Raw genomic sequence first — 20,879 nt, 5'->3', positions numbered from 1 at the left:
TGGGGACTTTTGAGTTCATGCTGAAATGAGTTCAGACTTTGGGGGACTGTTCTGAAGGCATGATTAGTTTTGAAATGTGAGGACATAAGACTTGGGAGGGGCCAGGGGTGGAATGATATGGTTTGGCTGTGTCCCCATCCAAATCTCATCTTGAATTCTCCCATGTTGTGGGAGGCACCTGGTGGGAGATGATTGAACCATGGGGGTGGGTCTTTCCTGTGTTCTTCTCATGATAGTGAATGGGTCTCGCAAGTTCTGATGGTTTTAAAAGTGGGAGTACTCATCAACTCATCCTTTACATCAGATGGGTGCTGATGAGTTGATGGGTGCAGCACACCAACATGGCACAAATATACATATGTAACAAACCTGCACGTTATGCACATGTACCCTAGAACTTAAAGTATAATAATAATAAATATATATATATATATATATATATATATATAAATTAAAAAAAAAAGTGGGAGTTTCTCTGCACAAGCTCTATCTTTGCCTGCTGCCATCCATGTAAGATGTGACTTGCTCCTCCTTGTCTTTTGCCATGATTGTGAGGCCTCTCCAGCCACATGGAACTTCTTTCTTTTGTAAATTGCCCAGTCTCGGATATGTCTTTATTAGCAGCATGAAAACAGACTAATATACCCATGCAATGCACAGAGCTCTATCCAGAAAGAGCCCAAGCTGCGGTTAATTGTTTGCAGTCAATTTCTTTCAATTCTTTTGTTGTTGTTATTGTTTTAATTATATTTTAAGTTCTGGGATACATGTGAAGAACTTGCAGGTTTGTTACATAGGTATATATGTGCCATGATGGTTTGCTGCACCCATCAACCCGTTGTCTACATTAGGTATTTCTCCCCTTGCCCCCACCACTTGACATGCCCTGGCTTGTGATGTTCCTCTCCCTGAGCCCATATGTTCTCATTGTTCAACTACCACTTATGAATGAGAACATGTGGTGTTTGGTTTTCTGTTCCTGTGTTAGTTTGCTGAGAATGATGGTTTCCAGCTTCATCCACGTCTCTGCGAAGGACATGAACTCATTCTTTTTCATGGTTGCATGGTATTCCATCGTGCATATGTGCCACATTTTCTTTATCCAGTCTAACATTGATGGGCATTTGGGATGGCTCCAAGTCTTTGCTATTATTAATAGTGCTGCAATAAAATTACGTGTGCATTTCTCTTTGTAGTAGAATGATTTATAATCCTTTGGGTATATACCTAGTAATGGGATTGCTGGGTCAAATGGTATTTTTACTTTTAGATCCTTGAGGAATCGCCACACTCTTCCACAAAGGTTGAACTAATTTAGACTCCCAACAACAGTGTAAAAGTGTTCCTATTTCTCCATATCCTCTCCAGCATCTTTTGTTTCCTGACATTTTAATGATCACCATTCTAACTGGCACTGAGATGGTATCTCATTGTGGTTTTGATTTGCATTTCTCTAATGAGCAGTGATGATGAGCTTTTTTCATAAGTTTCTTGGCCACATAAATGTCTTCTTTTGAAAAGTGTCTGTTCATATTCTTTGTATACTTTTTGATGCGGTTGCTTTTTTTAGTAAATTTGTTTAAATTATTTATAGATTCTGAATATTAACCATTTTTCAGATGGATGGATTGCAAAAAATTTCTCCCATTCTGTAGGTTGCCTGTTCACTCTGATGATAGTTTTTTTGCTGTGCAGAAGCTCTTTAGTTTAATTAGATCCCATTTGTCAATTTTGGCTTTTGTTGCCATCGCTTTTGGTGTTTTAGTCATGAAGTCTTTGCCCATGCCTATGTCCTGAATGGTATTGCCTAGGTTTTCTTCTAGGGTTTTTATGGTTTTAAGTCTTACATTTAAATCTTTAATCTATCTTAATTTTTGTATAAGATGTAAGGAAGGGGTCCAGCTTCAGTTTTCTGCATACAGCTAGCCAGTTTTCCTAACACCATTTATTAAATAGGGAATACTTTTTTATCTTTGAATCTGTGTTTTTTAAGTGAAAATTGATGGAACAGTGGGGCTAGTCTCCAGGGCCAGTTCTTGGCCATCCACTCTCTGTCTTCTGCTGCCCCATCCCACTGCTGACCACACACCTGTGAGTTGGTGGTAGGGTTACGTGGCTAGGGGTGAGGGCATGTTTTGCTCTTGCCCTTCTTCTCATAGAGATGAGCATAGGTGTGGAAAGAGTCAGGCCAGACATTGAGCCCCTTGTGTCTCAGGGTGGGCCAAGGCAGTGACCCCAGCTGGCTACCACTGCCATGGAGTGTCAGGCTGACAACCTACAGAGGGGTTCCATGTGAAATTTGGAAAGCCTTGGAAGTCACCTGTCATCCATAGGTTGAGGCAGAAGGCCTGCTGGAAGGAGTGACTTTCCTGCCCCTGGTCAGGGATCTACATTTTCATTTTGCACAGGGTCCCACAAATTGGGGGATATACAAATTGTAGCCTGCCCTGCCTGCAGTGGCCCTCCAGTGACATTTGAGAACTACTCACCTACCTGATAGGTCCTTGCCTCTAAATATTTCCACTCCTCTCACTTGTAAGTAGATTCTTTGCATGATGGCTGTGGCATGTTGACAGCCACTTCATTCTTGGCCTGGACTGGGTGGCTAATTGTCCACCTGTGGGTGGCATTTCACAGTTTGGAAAGCACTCTTCTTGTGTGTGTGTGTGTGTGTGTGTGAGATATAGTTTCATTCTGTGTCTCCACCTAAATCTCATCTCAAATTGTAATCCCCACGTATTGAGGGAGGGACCTGGTAGGAAGTGATTGGATCATGGGGGTGGTTTCCCTTATGCTGTTCTTCTGATAGTGAGGGAATTCTCATGAGAGCTGACGGCTTAAAAGCGGCAGTTTCCCCTGCACTCACTCTCTTTCCTGCTGTCCTGTGAAGAATGTGCCTGCTTCCCCTTTACCTTCCACCCTGATTGTAGGTTTGCTGCGGCCTCCCCAGCCATGTGGAACTGGGAGTCAATTAAACCTGTTTTGTTTATAAACTACCCAGTCTCAGGTAGTATCTTTATAGCAGTGTGAAAATGGACTAACAGAGAGTCAGGATGTGTATGCATGTGTGTGTATGTGTGTGCGTGTATGTACACACACATTCATCTCACTTTTTCTTGCTTGGCAAACTTGAAACAGCTTAAACAGGTCTAGTTTAAAAGGTTGAGGCCTTATCCAAAATTCTAGGAATCAGAAGTGTTTTGAATTTTGGATTTTTGAATATTTGCATTATATAATTACTGGTTGAGCATCCCTAAATCCAAAATCCAAAACTGGAAATGCTACAATGAGCATTTCCTTTGAGTATGACCTTTGGGTGTTATATCAATGCACAAAAAGTTTCAGATTTTGAAGCATGCTGGATTTAGATTTTCCAATTAGTGCTGCTCAACCTGTACTTTGGATTTTCAGACAAATCTAGGTACAGATCCCAACTCTGTCCCTTACTGTTCCATGGCTTTGAGAATGTGAACTACCTTTCCAGACATCTAGTTCCTCATTTGCAAATGAAGATAATAATATCTGCCTAGTTCACATAACCTCCTTTAAAGATTAAATGTCGTTACATAATTAGAGTTCAGCATGTATCAGGTGATCAATTACTATTTGTCCCTTTCCTCTTTCTCACCTGCACCTTAGAGACTGAGAATTGATGCTTGGGTAGGCAATGTCTTAACCAAGGAGACCCATTTAATAGGGGCCGAGCCTGGTATCCTCCTGGTCTAGGGTCCCTTCCATTGTTCAAAAGGCAGTCCAGTAACAGTAGGGAAAAGCTCTGAAATAGGTAAACAGCAGTAACTCTGGAAATCTGGGAGTCTGATTCTTAGGGAGTGAAAAGTGAGCACATTAGACTGGTTAGTTCTGACAGATGAGAAAAAACAAAAACAAAAACAAAAAACTGAAATGGCAGGAAAAGAATAGATGGGGCAGGTAGAAAGCACCAAGGAAAAACATAACCTCCTTCCCATTTCTAATACATTGTAGTCCCTCCCTTTAGAGAAGCCCAAAGACTTTTTGTCCCTGTATTGGCTGCATTCACAAGAGCAGAGTCAGACATGTTTTAGACTAAGAATAAGGAGGCCTGGATTTCATCTCAGATTCTCTCTGTATAACCTCAGGACAGTCACCTCCTACTCTGGAACCAATTGTCCACGTCTTTTAAATGCATTGGACTCGATGACTTGTTAAAGTCCCATCTAGCTTTGATACTTTTTTTAATTAGATAAAGAACAGGTATACAAACATATTCTGTAGCAAGTGGGTAAACACCTATTCAAATAGAGTGGGTCCCTTCAAAACAGAGGCTTTGGGAAGGCCTGCTTTGTATGAAGTCCACGGATGCTGATTCTTTGGGCAAAGCCATTTGTTGAGAGTCCATGATGGCTGATCATCTGCTGATTCTTATATCTCTATTCATAACCAAGGGGGTTTCATTCGAATGGGCTGTGACTAGACTTCATGAACAGTAACAGACTCAGTCATTTTCATGCATGGCGTTTCAACATTCATCTCCAAACAGAAGGAATACAGTGGGCTGTTGTGACGAGAATTCTGTGGAGAACTATTTATGGCTGTGTTTTGGTTTACCCTCAGCCTAGTACACAGGGTACAGTTGAAAACGACCTCAGCTGAAAACACTCTCTTGTCTTTCAGGCAAAATTTCCAAATTTTTACATGAAGGCCTGTTAGCTCCAGGCCTGCTGCCCCTGTGGCTGCCTACTCTGTTCACCCTGAGAAACACAGTCATCCTTCTCTCCCCCTCCTCCTACAGCTTGGCCTCTGAGTCATTCCCAGCAGAGGCAAGGCATGTATTAAAAGCATATCATTAGGGACTTAGAGTTGGACAGACTTGGGCTCAAATCCCAGTTTTTCTACTTTTTAGCTATCTGACCTTAGGCGAGTCACTTAACCTCTCCAGCTCTCAGTTTCATTAGGCAAAACTGGAAATAATAGTACCTATCCGACAAAACTGTTTTAAGAATTAAAATGAGACACACTGCTGCAGATAAATCCTGATGGACATCCTTAGTTGTGTATCTCTCTCTCCTTCAATCATTTTGGCCTGATCCATAGAAATCAGGCTTTGATCTCAATTTCCCTTCCTTAGATTTGATTCTCTTTCTTACCTTGTGCTACAGACTCCCCAGAGTTGGAGAGGGCCGGGGGCACAGGGCTCTGCCTGTGCTGTCATCACTTCTGCCCAGGGACCCTGACTGCAAACAGGAATCTTCCCTTAAATGGATAGGGGATGCAGGTAATGATAATAATAAATTGTATTAAGTACTTTCTATGAACCCAATTTATTATTATTCCTTCTTCATAATGAACCTAGAGGTAGGCACCATTATCAATCTAATTCTACAGATCAGGAAACTGAATGTTGAAGAGGTCAGGTCTAAGGTCACAGGGCTAAGTGTGGAGGCCACATTCTACCAGTCTCTTGTCTGTCTTTTTTGATACTCATTACCAGAGTAGCTACCACTTCTTTCTTGAGTACCTATAATGATTATGTACATTATCCCATTTGACTTGTCCAGCAGTCCCATGAAGTAGATATTTTCATACTCATTTTACAAATTAGAGAGCTCAGCTTAGAGTAAGCATATTATCCAAAGTCAATTGGCTGTGAAATGAGGAGCCCAAATTCAGATACCATACATGATTTATTAGTAGCTCCCTGAATACTGTACTATGTGCCAAGTACTTTATAAATAGTGACCCATGTAACAACTCTAGGAGGTAGATAACATTAGCGCTCTCATCTTACAGCCAGGGAAAGAGAGGCAGAGAGTAATTAAGAAACTTGCTCCAGGCCTCACAAGTAAAGAGTGGCAGAGCTGGGTTTTAACTCCAGGCAGTCTGGCTCAAGAGGTTGGGCAGTCAGCCTCTAGTGCTGTGTTGCCTTAAGGAGAGAAGGATGCCAGCTTGAGGTGAGGAGAAAAAGGGATGATCTCAAAGGCAGGGGCAATTTATTCCTGTGTAGGCAGGAGGCTCAGTGAGTTTACAATCTACCAATGCTTGAAGAAAGAACTCTCCACCCACGTAGACAGGAGCTGTTCCCCAGAGCACTGACTTCCCTCCTCCTAAAGGGGTCGGCCACTGTGGAGAATTTTCCAGCATTGAGCAATGGTGTAGGTGTTTCGTTTCCTTTAGGCCCACTGAGATGTATCATCAGGAAATTGCCTCAGACTCTCAAGCTAGATATGCCTCCACCATTTGGCTACAAAATTCCTCAGAAGAGATGGAAGCCAATAGTTTTAGATGACCAGTTGCATTCAAAGGTCCAGGGGAAAAAAAGGTATTTAACCAGAAAAGGCAAAAGCAAACATGTATTGAGCAGATACCATGTGCAGAAACAATGTGAAACCTCACAATATCCATTTGAAGTTGTGATTAGCTCCATTCTACAGAGAAATAAACTAAGGCTCAGAGCAGTGAAGTTATGTCTCAAAGTCAAGTGGTAAGTAGAGGAAGCTGGGTATGATTCAATGCTCAGATGATTTCAGGTTGCGTGCCCAGCATCTAGCTCCTTGCTGCATCTCATTTGCCTGTGGCTGATCCCTATAGAGTTTTACAATTTTCCCATAATTAATGATAAAATTACTAAGAATGTCTTTAACAAACACAGAGACCTGCCGGCCTGGTGTGTTCTGATCTCAGCTTTGCCTTGGGTAAAACACTCACCTCCTCAGTCCATAGTTTACTATTGGGCACATAAAAGTCTAAAACATTATCAGTCTGAAAAACACTGCTTCAAGAAAAGAAATAGTTTAAAGGGAATATTTCTAAGAAATTCTGATGTCAAAAAGAGATTCACAGATAAAAGTTATGACATTTTAAAACTCCGGTACCAGATATTGTAAGCAAAGGTAGATGAGAAGGGACATACTATAAGGATGTCTTCAGTATGTAATGACAGATAAAGAATTGGTATATAGAGTAGATAAAGAACTCCTCTAAATCAATGAGGAAAAGACAACCCTATAGGAAAATGAAGAAAAGATATTAATAGGCCATTAACAGAAAAGTACTTGATGGGTATAAAGAGAATGTTCATTCTTACTAGTAATGGGAAAGGCAAAGGAAAAGAACAATGAGCAGTCATTTTCTGCCCCAAAATTGGCAAAAATATTAAACAACTGACAATATCCAGCATTGGCAAAGGCACAGGGACATCATTGGCAGGAATACGAATTGGGACAGCTTTTTTGGAGGACATTTTGGCCACAGCTAACAAAATTTTAAATGCACAAATCCTTCCACTAGAAATTCCACTTTTTTTGTATTTCTCCAAAAGAAATCCTCATATTTGTATATAAAGAACTACACCAACAATGATCTTTGTGTCTCCGTTTTTAATAGCTAAACACTAGAAACTACCTAAAGGTCTATCAACACATTTGTTAAACAGTTTTTTATATATGCAGATTCTGGAATTACTGTTATCATGGGGCAGCTTTATATGTATTAATATATTCCAAAGTATCTTGTAGATAAAAAAGTTGATCTCTTTTTCATCCTCTACTATTTAAATAGTATAGTATCCTATTATACAATCTCTACTATATGATCTGTATATGTGTATATATATGTCCGTGAATACATCAAAAAAGTAAGACAGGCATACAAAATGCATAATAGTGATTATTTTTGGGATCAGGAGAGGTTTGTGCCTTTCACTCTTGCTCTATATTCCATTGTTCGTGCTTTTACAAAGTAAGTGTATTCCTGTCATTTTTCAAGTATCTAAAGAAAAGCAAGTTGGCAACAGAGACAGAAACACTTGCTTTGTGCTCGGGGTTATCTGCTGTTCACCCAGGATTGAGAAATCCTCTGACCCAGCCCCAGGGCTGGGCTTGCTCTTCTGCTGATAAGAATGGTAAGATGCTCAGCTGGAATCTGCCTTTCTCTCATTCTCTTCTGTTTCTGTAAGTGCTCATACATCTGAACATATGCGCACATATACACATTCCTGTCTAGCGCGCATACTCAGAGTAACTACTGCGTAGGCTAGTTCAACAGCCTGAGAACTTCTGAATCATGAACCAGAGCAATTCTTGTCATCTTGATAAAACATGTACACAATCACACTCCAATACAACTACAACAAAAATAACAAATTGTCAGGCCCCATAAGCAGAAGCCTTGATTTAAACCATAGGGTCCAGTGGGCACACACTGGATGTGAAGCTCCTTAAATAATGGCTCTGCTAGCCTAAAACATATCAGATGTTCCTTTAGCCTTAGCTCACCCAAGACATAAACTATGTGTTCAGGGGAAAGCAAAGTCAAATGACTCATGACAGAGTTTGTTTTTAGTATGAATTATTTTTTCTGGCTCCTTGCTTTTAAAGACAGATCCTTTTCAGACGGGCTAAAGCAAGGACTGCTGGGAGCTGGGCTCACAAGACTAGCCTTCCTATTCTTCTGCAAGTTAGAAGTAGATGCCCAGGGAAGGAGAGTTTATTTCCCATTATGCTGACTCCCATCATGCACTGCTGCTTCTTTTTCCTTTCAAAACCGTGCAATGGCAGCCTTGTGGTAGCTGGGTGACAAGGTGGAAAGAACACTGGATTTGGAGTCTGTGAGATTGGAGCTCCAATTCCAACTTTGCCAGTTACTAATCGTGTGATGCTGGGAATGTCACACGACTTTTCTGTTCTGGGTTGCCGTTTCCTCGAAGATGAAATGGGTATAATGAGTATTGCAATGGATTGTGGTGCGGGCTCAATGATTTAACCTTAGTGCCTGGCACATGGAAGGCACTCAGTAAATACGACTGGACAGAACCCCTCAGGACAGAGATGGTATCCTATTTACCCCTGTATCCCTTGTGCTTGTTGGAGAACCAGGCAGAAAATACCTGAGGAAGAAAGGCAGCAATGAAGGGCTGCAGGAATAATTGTGACAAATAGTAACAAACATTCTTTGTATTTATCATGTGCCAGATACTGTTCTGGCTGCTTTACATGTATCTCATTAATTTTTACAAATAACCCTCTGAGCAGAGGATTCCTATGTGGAGTATAAGAAAAGGCAACATCAGGAATAGCCAACTTCTCAGACCACTTTAGAATAACAGACATAAGTGGGGAAGGAGAATAGCAGCAGTGTGTCCAACAAAGGTGGTTAACAGCCAGAACCCTTCCAAGGGTATAGCAGATAAGGACAGCTTCTTAAGGTACTTCTTAAGGTACTCTGGAGGAGTGAGTGCCCCAGGACAGAGCTGTCATCCACGGACTATGAAGAAGCTGCCCACCTGGTGCCCATATACATTCAATACCTCTCCCTCCTCAGCAGGTATAACTAAGATGAACACAAAATTCTAGAGCTGATAGAGACTAAATTTAGACATTGCCTGGCATAGTTCCACTTCACAGGTTTGAGGATGGCTAGTTGCTCAATGACACACAACAAGAGAGTAGTACAGCAAAGACTAGAATCTGGTCCCTACTTTCCAAAGCGGCTTTCCACCTCTGGCGTCTAGACCACAGTAACAGCCTCTCTCTCTTCTATGCACACCCTTGACATTTTAACTTATTTTTTCACTCATTTTTTACCCCATAGTTCTCATCTAAGCAATGTTCAGGATAAAGAGAAATGTTGGCTATCAGCTATACGCAGTTCCACTGATAAAGCCCTCCCTAGAATAAGACGAATGCCTGGCCTTTTCTCCCAATAAGTCACTGAATAATCTACTTGACAAGCACATTTTTGATAAAGCTATAGGTCTCCATACGAGTCTGCCTACATGGAAATAATGGGCAGAATGTGGAATAGTAATTTCTCAGGGTGAATTAATAAAAATGCCTTTTGGCTTTATACCTCTGAGATAGTTTGGCTCTGTCTCCCCATCCAAATCTCACCTCAAATTGAAATCCCCACGTGCTGAGGGAGGAACCTGGTGAGAGGTGATTGGATCATGGGGGCTGTTTCCACTATGCTGTTCTCATGATAGTGAGGGAGTTCTCACGAGAGCTGATGTTTTAATGTGGCACTTTCCCCTACGCTCTCTCTCCTACCGCCTTGTGAAGAAAGTGCCTGCTTCCCCTTCACCCTCCGCCATGACTGTAAGTTCCCTGAGGCCTCCTCAGCCATGCAAAACAGTGAGTCAGTTAAACCCTTTTTGTTTTTAAACTACCCAGTCTCAGGTAGTATCTTTATAGCAGTGTGAAAACAGACTAATACAACCTCCATTTCATGAGCTGCCTCTGTAACATGTGGGAAAAAAATCACTCACTGATTCATTCATTTATACATTCATGTACTCATTCATTCACATTTTCATCCAGTACACAATTGAGTTCACCTCTGAGTTCATGAATCCTTTGTTCCCAAGGTTTAAAATTCTGCACACACTCTCTCCTATTTCAGGCCCTCTACACATACATACCCCTCTCCAAACACACACACAGGCAGACACACACTCACTTTTATTTACACTTCCAAATCCTGACTGGACTCAACTGTCACTTCCTTTGGAACATTTTCTCTGTCTCCCCAAAGCTGAGGCTTAGCACACTGTATTATGCTATTTTATGGTATTTCTCTTCTGCAATACTGTTGGAAACTTGAGAGCAGGGACTGTATCTTTCTTGCTTAGAATTTTATCCAAGTAGAGATAGATGGGCCTAGTACGAGTGGTTGGCACATAGATGGCACTCAAGCATTTACTGATAAAATGAACGCAAGAAAGAAAAATGACTGAAGAAAGATTATGACATAAGCTCTGTCCTCAGTCAATTTCCAGTCTAGTGGAGAGGCAGACACACAAAAAAGTCACCATACTTGTGTGAAGTACGATATCCAAGGTCTGTTCAGTGCTGTGGGGCACTGAGGATGAACTGTGCTGGGATTCCACTTCTGCCTTATGTTCATCTTATCTGACTTTGCAAGATAAAAATGTGTGGGGCTATGGGTATATATGGAAGATACTCAGGGTATAAGCTTTCTTAGGCCAATTCTCTTGCATGTGTCTCCCTATCCCCAACACTCCCGGTGGATGACATCTCAGGATTTTGCAATTCCAAACCATTTCTTTGAGTTCAGTGAAACCAGAGTCTGAGACAGAAAACACAAGAGTGCTGGGAACAGAGAAAGGAAAGAAACAGGAGCCCCACAGTATTCTCCTTACTCAACACATTCCAGCCTCCCTGCTCTTTTTGCTTTTCTTCACACAAGGTCAATTCATTCCCACTCCAGGGCCTTTGCACTTGCTGTCCTCTTTGTCATTTGGGACTCACCATGAACACCCCTTCCTCAGGAGGGCCTCTCTCCTGCTCACACAGTGAGCCATTCACACCCAGTCTGTCATTCCATTTTTGCTCCCTGATATCACTTTGCTTTCTTTCATAACATTTCTTGCCACCTGAAATCAATGTTACTTGTTGTGATTGCTGTTTCTTAGGATCTTCCCACCTGAATGTAAGTTCTGTGAGGGCAGGTGTTGCTAGACAAAGCTAGAGACACTCAGTGAGGAAAGAACACAGGTATCAGACAGTAAAGGAGACCTGCACACTCCAAAGGGAGGGCAGGCTAATGGGGCTAAGCAAAGTGACACTGACTCCCAAGCAGTTCAAGGAAAAACTAACAATATAAACTCTTACTGCACACAACCTATGATAAGCTCATGCGCTCCTTTGTTGAAGTTTCCTTGTTGGAACACAGAAGCATTCCGTGAATGTGGGTAAAATTGGGATAATAACAGTTCCTGTCCCATGGTGACTGAGTTAATTCATGCAAAGTGGTTAGAACAGTGCTTGGCATATAAAAAACATCAATAAACGTTGCCTATCGTCATTGTCACCATCATTATTTACAGAGAGATATGACAGATAGGTAACACTGGTCTATAAGAATTATATGCATTGCTGTGCACTGTATTTGCTTTTTCTTTTTGAAATGAATCTTAGAATTTCTACAGTGTACAAAGTTAAACATGTGCCACCTATTTTGAACTTGATGTAGTACAAAAACAGTTTTATAAGAATTGTTTGTCAGTTTTTATATAATCAAATAATTTTAATGTGTTTGTAATAGATACATTTATGATTGCTTTGATCAAGAATTTAAAAGTTTCAAGACATATAAACATGGAGAAAATGTAAGGGCTCTGAGAAGCTAGAAGAAATAATGGTATCAGTGGAGAGAACAAATAGACAAAAAGTCTGAATGACAACTTTATAAGGGTGAATATGGATATAAAATATTGTACAACGCAAACAGAAGAATTGGAGATGTAAGAAGCAAGACATTCCCACCGGACAGCAAGTCAAAGCAGTCATCACTTCTCTGCAATCACCGCAGGACATGCCTGTTACAAAGGTGAGAACAGCAGGCAAACTGTTGCAAATAAGAACAGGAATTAAACACGTTAATAAATACGATGTTGTTTTATTAATAACTTTAAAAATCTGCTAGAATACTATATGTTTAAAAATCTGCTATAATACTATAAACTTTAAAAATCTGCTAGAATACTATACTCCAAGTTTGGCTAGTTCTTTATTTTTTCAAAAAAACCTCTTTTTATTTACCTCCTTTTTTCGTTTGCAGATTGGAAGCCTGGAAAGTAGAATTGGAAACGTACCTTGCCCAGGGTACCATGTACCTTCTTTCTCCATCAGTCCCAGTGACCCACAAATACTTTTTCTATTCATGTCAAAAGAGCAGAGGGATTGTTTTTGAAAGAGATTTTAGCAGCCCATGCAATGTTCTCTAGAGCCCCGAGGTGGCACTATTGCAAAACTAACAGAAGCCTGAACCATCAAAAAGAAAAAGTATCTTTAGTATGAAACACTTTCAATAACTGCACAAAAGGCAGACATCATTTAATACAGACACTACACACAATTTAGTATCTCTAACAGAATTTTTAACTTCCTTTTAAACTCAAAGACTCACCCCAAGAAGAAGAAAAATATCATTTTTTAGCCAGAAAAAAAAATCTCAGAACTGTTCTTTCTCCTGACATTTACAATGAAGGACTCAGCTGAAGCTCATGATACTAAGAGTTTGTGGTATAACCTGTTTTATAATCAAGATTGACTTGATAGTACAAAAGAACTAGCTTTCAGAGTAAAAATGTAAGACAGTAAATGAGGGCTGGCTGGAAGGAAAAATGTAGCTATGTTAGTTTGATACTCAACCAAAAGCTATAATCTTATTAAACATATTTAAACATGGTTTTCATTTAGATTTGGCAGTTTGATTAATGGGGATGTATTAAATAATACCTGGCTGCTAAGAGCATATTTAGGAATCAGTGCCACATAAAACATACAACATGTACAATTCAGTTTCATTATTATTTAAGGTTCTCTGTTCTCTTAGGTGTGGGCACACACATATTAAAAATTAAGTACACACGCTCAGTGTATGCTCAGCGCTTTTAAAGGGCTTTCTCTTTAAACAGAAACATGAAATGGAAAATGAACTCAACTCTGGTGAAAGGTAATGGATTCAACCCTTTGGGGACAGCTGTCCTGTTTATCAAAAGGAAGGGGAGAGGTGGGTCAGAAGCAAGAAAAAAAAAATTCCCAAGTGGTCAGCAAAGAGAGAAACCCAACTTCAGAGGGGAGCTGAAATCAGTTTCTACACCCAGGCTTCCTTCTTTGTCACAGTTGAGAGGTCGAATGAATGGTATGTTTAACCATGAGACCATGGGGGAATTGAGATGCTGACTGATTCCCAGAGCATTATAGAAACACTTTGGTAACGGGGGTGTGGGGGTTGCGGGATAGTGGGAAGAAGCATCTGTAGTTTTTCTGGGCATAATGCTAGGTACTGACCAAGGGGTGGGAACTGGGGGGGTGGGCATGGTTCTGCCTAGCTGGGAAAATAGAAAATTATGAAGTGAAGGACCAACTACCATAATAGAGTTCTACTCAGTGTTTTTGATGAGAAAGAAATGATACATATGACATGCAGAACATTATCAATAAATCAGCTTTCTCTCCTTTCAAATGACATGACGTTCCCTAATAATCTTTGGGCTGGAACAAGACATCTCAGAGAAGCCAAAATGTCATATATCACATTACATTTCTAAACAACCCAATCGGACAGGTTATAGTAGTAGTAGTAATATTTTAACTTTGGAAACTATGTTTAAATCCAGAAAAAATACAGAAAGCATCTCATCACTCAGAAGGAAAAAAAAAAGGCATGTTTTTTTGATAAAAGTATTATTATCTCTATGTCCAGATTACACAACTGAGGCTCAAAGAGTTTAATCACGTTACCCAAGATCACATATTAGTAAATTTCAGAGGTAGGACTGGAACCCAAGGCTGTCTTATTTGAAAATCCACTTTTAAAATCTTCAACTCTCATTGCTTCTCTGTGACTGACTGAAGACTTGGACAGAAGAAACAAAGAAAATAGGGGGTGACGTGGAGGGGCACAGCATGCAATTCTGTTTACCTCTTGTCACCTACTTGCAAAAGACTGGAAGAAGAGAGTCTGATTTCTTCTCAAATACCTCTTCCCATTGCTGCTATCGTCCACAACTGAGCTATCTATTTGCCCCACTGGAAAGAAGTCCCAAAAATGTTAAGCACGCCAAAGTCTTCACAGAGATGATGGTTATAATCAGCAGACCACAGAGAACAAGCTATGTTGCATTAAGAATACAACCAAGAAGGAAGGAAATTCTGATACATGCTACAGCATGGATAAACCTCGAGAACATTATGCTAAGTGCAATTAGCCGGTCAACAAAAGACAAATGCTGTATGATTCCACTTATATGAGGTATCTAGAGAGTAGTTAAATTTACAGAGACAGAAAGTAGAATGGTGGCTGCCAGGCGCTGGGGGAGGGGCAATGCAGAGTTATTGTTTAACTGGTACAGTTTCAGTTTTGCAAGATGAAAAGAGTTCTGGAGATGGATGGTGGTGATGATTGCACAATAATGTGAATGAACTTAATACCACTAAACTGTACACTTAAAAATGGTTAAGATGATCAATTTTATGTTATGTGTGTTACAAACAAACTAACAAAAGAATACAACCAGGACCATCTCCTCCACTGGTGATTTACAATTATGTACAATGTTCTCTTGCCTGGCACAATATGAAGCATGACCTTCAACATTTTCAAATTTTTGGAAGTAAAGGTATTTTTGTGGTATTTCTCGCCACTTTTCTGGAAAGCAGGATATCTGGAGGTAAAGGTGTTTTTTTTTTTCCACATGTAATTTAACATTTGCATGTTTCATAAGGATGCTCGTCCTGGTTTGATCAGCAATGAGCTCTCTGGCCATGCACAAAGCACTTCCCCTTTCTGGGTCTCAACTTCCTCATCTGTAAAAAGAGGGTTTGTGTGGGATAATCTCTAAGGGCCCTTCCAGCTCTCAGTTCAGATTCCTATTTTTCCAAATGCTAATAGTGTCTACACTCTTAGGCACACATTGCTTATTACTAACACTCATCAGATCTTTTCTGTGAGCCACTCATCATTTCAGAAATACCTGCACTTGCTGCACTTTTCCTGGGGGCTAGACAGAGCGATGAAGGACACAGTATGAGGTAGGCAGACAGAAAGAAGACAATTGGTCGGGCGCGGTGGCTCACGCCTGTAATCCCAGCACTTTGGGAGGCCGAGACGGGCAGATCACAAGGTCAGGAGATCGAGACCACCCTGGCTAACATGGTGAAACCCCGTCTCTACTAAAAATACAAAAATTAGCCGGGCACGGTGGCGGGCGCCTGTAGTCCCAGCCACTCAGGAGGCTGAGGCAGGAGAATGGCGTGAACCTGGGAGGCGGAGCTTGCAGTGAGTGGAGATCACACCACTGTACTCCAGCCTAGGCAACAGAGCGAGCCTCCGTCTCAAAAAAAAAAAAAAAAAAAAAAAAAAAAGAAAGAAGACAATTGAAGGGTGTCTTGGAAGGAGCACTAGACTGGGAGTCTGATGCTATGAGGTTTAGTCCTGGGCCCCTGCCACTTGCTCACCATGTGACTCAGGAAGGAAGAAAGCATTTACTGGGGACTTTTATGCATGAGGGACTTTTATAAACATTATCATACTATTTCATATGCTTTAGTAATTCAGGTCCTATCTTCACAATTATTTTCTTTTCCCAAGTACTATCTATAGTATTGATTAGTCATAAAATATTTTTGTAAATTCTGGGAAAAAACTTTTCTTTTTAAAATTGTCTCAAGCTAGGGAAAAATGTTAATGAAAACCCAGGTTTAATGCTAGGTACATTTTTTCTAGTATCTATTAAAATGAATATTTAACCATTAGAAAAAGAATATCTGTAAACCAGTATGTAGAATGCCTGAATGTCACTGGTGGTGTGTGTGTACATTTTGGAAAATGCCACTTGATCTTACTTTATCTCCATTTTTGGCTGCTGGTGCCCATGGAATTCAGCAACTCATCCAATTTTGAACCAGCAGAACTCACAGCAATGTACTGGTTCATATTTCTCTCACTTTTAGAATGAATATGTTCTAGAAAGTTGCATGCACAGAACTTCCATGGTTTTTAGATTTCATAGATGGCAACACTTCCAAAATGACTTGGGACACTGACATATGGATAGAAAGTTTTTATTTTGCCAAGAAGCAGCTCAAAGTTTTCTCTGACAAGTAATATATATATGAAAAAAACTCACAGGATTTTCTACATCAAATGGTTGGGAGACGGACATCTCAGGATAATATAAGTCATTTAAGAAGAATACAATTAGCTTAAGGAAGAATCCATGACATTCTGCTTACTCTCCCGTATTTCTGACTAGTAAAAACCCTGTTATGAACTAACCACGGTCCAGGCTCAGCACTGGCTAACCACAGTGTAATGGGCTTTGGAATCAGGCAGACCGGAAAGTCCTGGCTTTGTACTAACTACACGTACAGCGTTGGGAAACCACTTATCTCCCATGAGCCTCAACTTCTCATTTGTAAACTGAGGATACTGCTCATTGCCGTCAAGATTAAATACAATAAATTTGTAAGATGCCTAGCACAGTCCCTGACTCATTGAGTAGGAACTCATTAGGTGGTAATGGCCACTTAATAACTTTTCCCACTCTCATTGCATGTACCAAGAAAGGCTGCCATGAGGATACAATATGGAATGCATGGGCGAGTGTGCTGCAAGTTCCTATGGGTCGCACAGCTGTAACTCCTCCTTTGAGTCTCCACTTAGAAGTTATTTACCCTGGGAAACTCTCCTTGACCCACCAGGTTGGGTAAGAAGCCTCTGCTTCTAGTGTCAAGGCACCTGTACTCTCCATCTTTTCACTTGTCACTGCAGTAAAATTGGTGGGCAACTTCTCCCTCTCCCCAGTAGGCCCTCCAGAACTCTGAGAGGGTAGGGAACATACTAGTCTTGCTTGTCATTGTTTCTTCACCATCTAGCACATAGTCACTGCCACATACAGAACTCTTTTAATTTATTAAATAGACACATGAATTGATGGAAGGATTAGTAGGAGTTTTCAAACCTGTTTTGTGGTACTGCGCTTAATGCTTGATTGTCTTGGCTATGGGCTTACATCAACATTTCCCAATTTTGGTACTTGAAACTTTAGCAAAGTAAGATGCTCCATGAAAAACTAATTCTTCGATCAAGTAAATTTGGAAAACACCATACTCTATATGCCTACCCAACCTGAGAGATTCACAATGTATGTTTACATTTTAAAGTCTTAACAGATGTCTTACTATGAAGACACCTAGTTACAGCTGGGTACTGTGAAGGCATCCATAGTCCCAGCTACCTGGAAAACTGAGGATGGAGGATTTCTTGGGCACAGAAGTTAGAGTACAGCCTGAGCAACATAGTAAGACCCCATCTCTTTAAAAAAAGATGTCTAGTTATCTTGAACATCATAGCAGTTTTCAAACTAAGTTTTTTCCAGAAATACTTTTTAATATATCAAAGAAGACTCTGAGAAATCCTAGCCTGTAGAGACCTTGATCTCTGAGAAATTATTTCTCATGGTTTGTACCAATTCTTTGTCTTGGTTCTCCTTTTCCCATTGAAAACTTCATAGCCAAGAATCAGAGCAGGCATGCATACTGGGCATGACAAAAAGGCTATGTAGACAATGGAAACTTTGAGAAAACTGATAGACATGTGAACCAGTCCAGGAACTGACCAAAAATATTTTGACATTAACTACGGAGGTCCTCACTTGTATCACATGGAGCTTTCAGTTTTTTTTTTTTTTTTTTTGTTTGTTTGTTTTGAAACAGGGTCTCACTCTGTTGCCCAGGCTGGAGTGCAGTGGCATAACACTGGCTCACTGCAACTTCTGCCTCCCAGGTTCAAGCAATCCTCCCACCTCAGTCTCCCGAGTAGCTGAGACTATAGGCACACGCCACCACATCCAGCTAATTTTTGTATTTTTTGTAGAGACAGGCTTTCACCATGTTGCCCAGGCTGGTCTCAAACTCCTAGGCTCAAGGGATTTACTGGCCTCAGCCTCCCAAAGTGCTGGGATTACAGGTGTGACCCACCAAGCCTGGCCAGCTTTCCCAGTTCTGTGAACGTATATGACTTCAATTGCTCTTCCTCCTCCTCTTCCTTCCTCTTCTTCTCCTTCCCCTTCTCCTTCTCTACCACCACTACTATTACCACCAGCTTTCACAGTTCTATGCACGTATATGATTTTCAATTGCTCTTCCTTCCTCTTCTTCTCCTTCCTCTTCTCCTTCTCCACCACCACTACCATTACCACCATTAATACGTATGACACACTGCCTGTCCCAGGCACCGTTCTAAATGTTCTCCCTGCGTTAGCTTACTTAATCATCACAACAACCTTATGAGGGAGGTGCCAGTGCCACCTCCATTTTACAGAGGAGTAACTGAAGTGTAGAGAGGTTAATTAAGCCACAGGTTTGTAAGATGGGTAGAATATTTTACAGATTTACACTAATAAATTTTACTGATAGAAAACTGAGGCTGAGCACATAATTGATGCATTCAGATGAAGCAGTCAGATGAAGCATCCGTCAGATGAAGCAGTCTGTAAGTAGCCATATCCATATTCCGATGCTAGCTCTTTCTGGCACATCAAACTGTCTCTTGGTGTTAATAATATCTTATATTTGTGAATTACTTTATAGTTTACTAAGCACTTCCACATCTTTTATTCAATTTAAATCTTCTGACAATACTTACACAAATATTATCAATCTTTCAGATTGTGAAATTGAATTTCAGAGAGTTCCCACTACTGGTAGTAATAATGATGATAACATTAATGATAACTATCTTCTACTTTTGATGAACTGACTTGCTCAGGGCAACAGAGCTTAGCATGGGCAGATGTGGGGCTCAGACGCAAGTCTTCTGATGCCAAGTCCAGAGTTTGTTCCACCCTTGAAAGATGGGCCTCTCCAATATGACCATAGCACGATTAGCCTAGCTGCGGCAGAGGAGAGAGGTTGACAGCATCAGCTTGGCATTCAGTTGGCGTGGCTTTTTAAGTGGCTCAACATCTGCCATCAATTAGACTTCCTGTTGCCATGGTGATAGTTTGTTATTGCTCGGTTGATAAGACGGCCCATGCAAGAAGACTATCTTCCTCTTTTCCCTCCCACTCTACAGCAAAGTTTCTCCCCCTACCCTTTTTTCTTGTCTTCTCATCTAACATAGTGGACTTTTTGCCATATGATAATGATATAGTAGTTCCCAAATTGGGAACCCTGTTGGACTCCTGATGATAATCTTTGGAGTTAATGAGAATTATTTTTTCCCCATTTGCTTAAAACAAAGGCTTTGTCAGACCAACTTTGGGTTAATTCATCTCTGACACTTCTTAGCTCTCCGATCATGAACAAATCCCTGGACCTTATTTTTTCATTTGGAATAAGTGATAAGAAAGCCTAACTGGCAGGGTAATTTTGAGAATTTTATATAATAAATACAAAGATGTCAGCACCGAGTTTAGAATGTAGTTATGGGCAAACAAGAAATGATAGTGGTTGTGATATTTAAAATAATAGCAATGATTATTTACAAAGAGGTGAAATGAGACAGAGATTTAGAGTTGGAAATTCGGGTCATTTACTTTCATTTATGTATCAACAATTCTAATTTTTTCCTTCAATTGAACCTGTTCTTTTCCTTTATAGCACTTAACCCAAGATATATTTATTTGTTCTTATCTTTTTCACTGTCTCTTTCAGTCAACTGCAGATGTGATCAGTATTAGGGCCATGGTTATTTTGCTTATCATTGTACCTTGGGGGTATTGTTGAATGAATGAACACATATTTACCAAGGAGCTACTCTATGTCAGGCTGCGTGTTCGCCATTGGAGATACAAAAATCACTTGAGCAAGATTCTTACTCTTGAGGCATTTGCATAAGGGGTCTGTGAAAATGACAAAAATAAAGTAAGTGAGGCCTTCATCTTTGAATCCAAAAGGGTTTTTTCTTTACAAATCCAATGACATAAATGGAATTAAATCTTCAGTAATCTTCTAGCACAAAGGACGGATGTGGGGGTGGTATGGATATCTCAAGGCTCTAAGTACCAAAAAGAATTCAGACTGGTAGTGTTAAGTCCCCAAAGTAATCAGACTTTCCCTTTGAAACATACAGTTAAAAAAAAGAAAAGAAAAGAACAAAAAAGAAAGGGAAGGCTTTTCTGAGGGCCAGCTCATTGACTCCTCCCAGAACAGTCTGATCCCCTCTGCTAGTGAAGCAAGAGGTCAGATCCCCAGACGGAAAATCAATCTCCAAGAGTGGCTGGATAGAATTTCTAATTCACCAGTGCCATGACACGCAGTCTGTTTTCAGCCAAGGAGAATGAGGCCCAGAGGCTTTAGCTTCCCCAATCCACTGTACATTATCAGGCTGAGCTGACACCCCTCCCTGTCTGGAACACACAATGTTTGACAGTA

At 40.5% G+C, this 20,879-nt stretch overlaps 1 protein-coding gene across 21 annotated transcripts in view; it reads right to left on the bottom strand.

Moving 5' to 3' along the window:
- FGGY (FGGY carbohydrate kinase domain containing) overlaps window positions 1-20,879 on the bottom strand; it is a 444,024-nt gene that overhangs the window by 49,744 nt on the left and 373,401 nt on the right. Inside the window, exon 16 of one of the 21 annotated variants that reach the window (XM_021942151.2) lies at window positions 12,169-12,342. The exons of 19 other annotated variants lie outside the window; for them this stretch is intronic. In XM_021942151.2, the coding sequence (XP_021797843.2) occupies window positions 12,298-12,342 (45 nt within the window). In that variant the 3' untranslated portion in view covers window positions 12,169-12,297. Of the gene's footprint in view, window positions 1-12,168; window positions 12,343-18,410; window positions 20,348-20,879 lie in introns of those variants that run through there. One more of the 21 variants, XM_021942153.2, reaches the window with a different exon arrangement.

The sequence above is a fragment of the Papio anubis genome, chromosome 1 (assembly GCF_008728515.1).
Source record: "Papio anubis isolate 15944 chromosome 1, Panubis1.0, whole genome shotgun sequence".
Classification (NCBI taxonomy): domain Eukaryota; kingdom Metazoa; phylum Chordata; class Mammalia; order Primates; family Cercopithecidae; genus Papio; species Papio anubis.
This window is presented reverse-complemented; position numbering and strand designations above follow the sequence as displayed.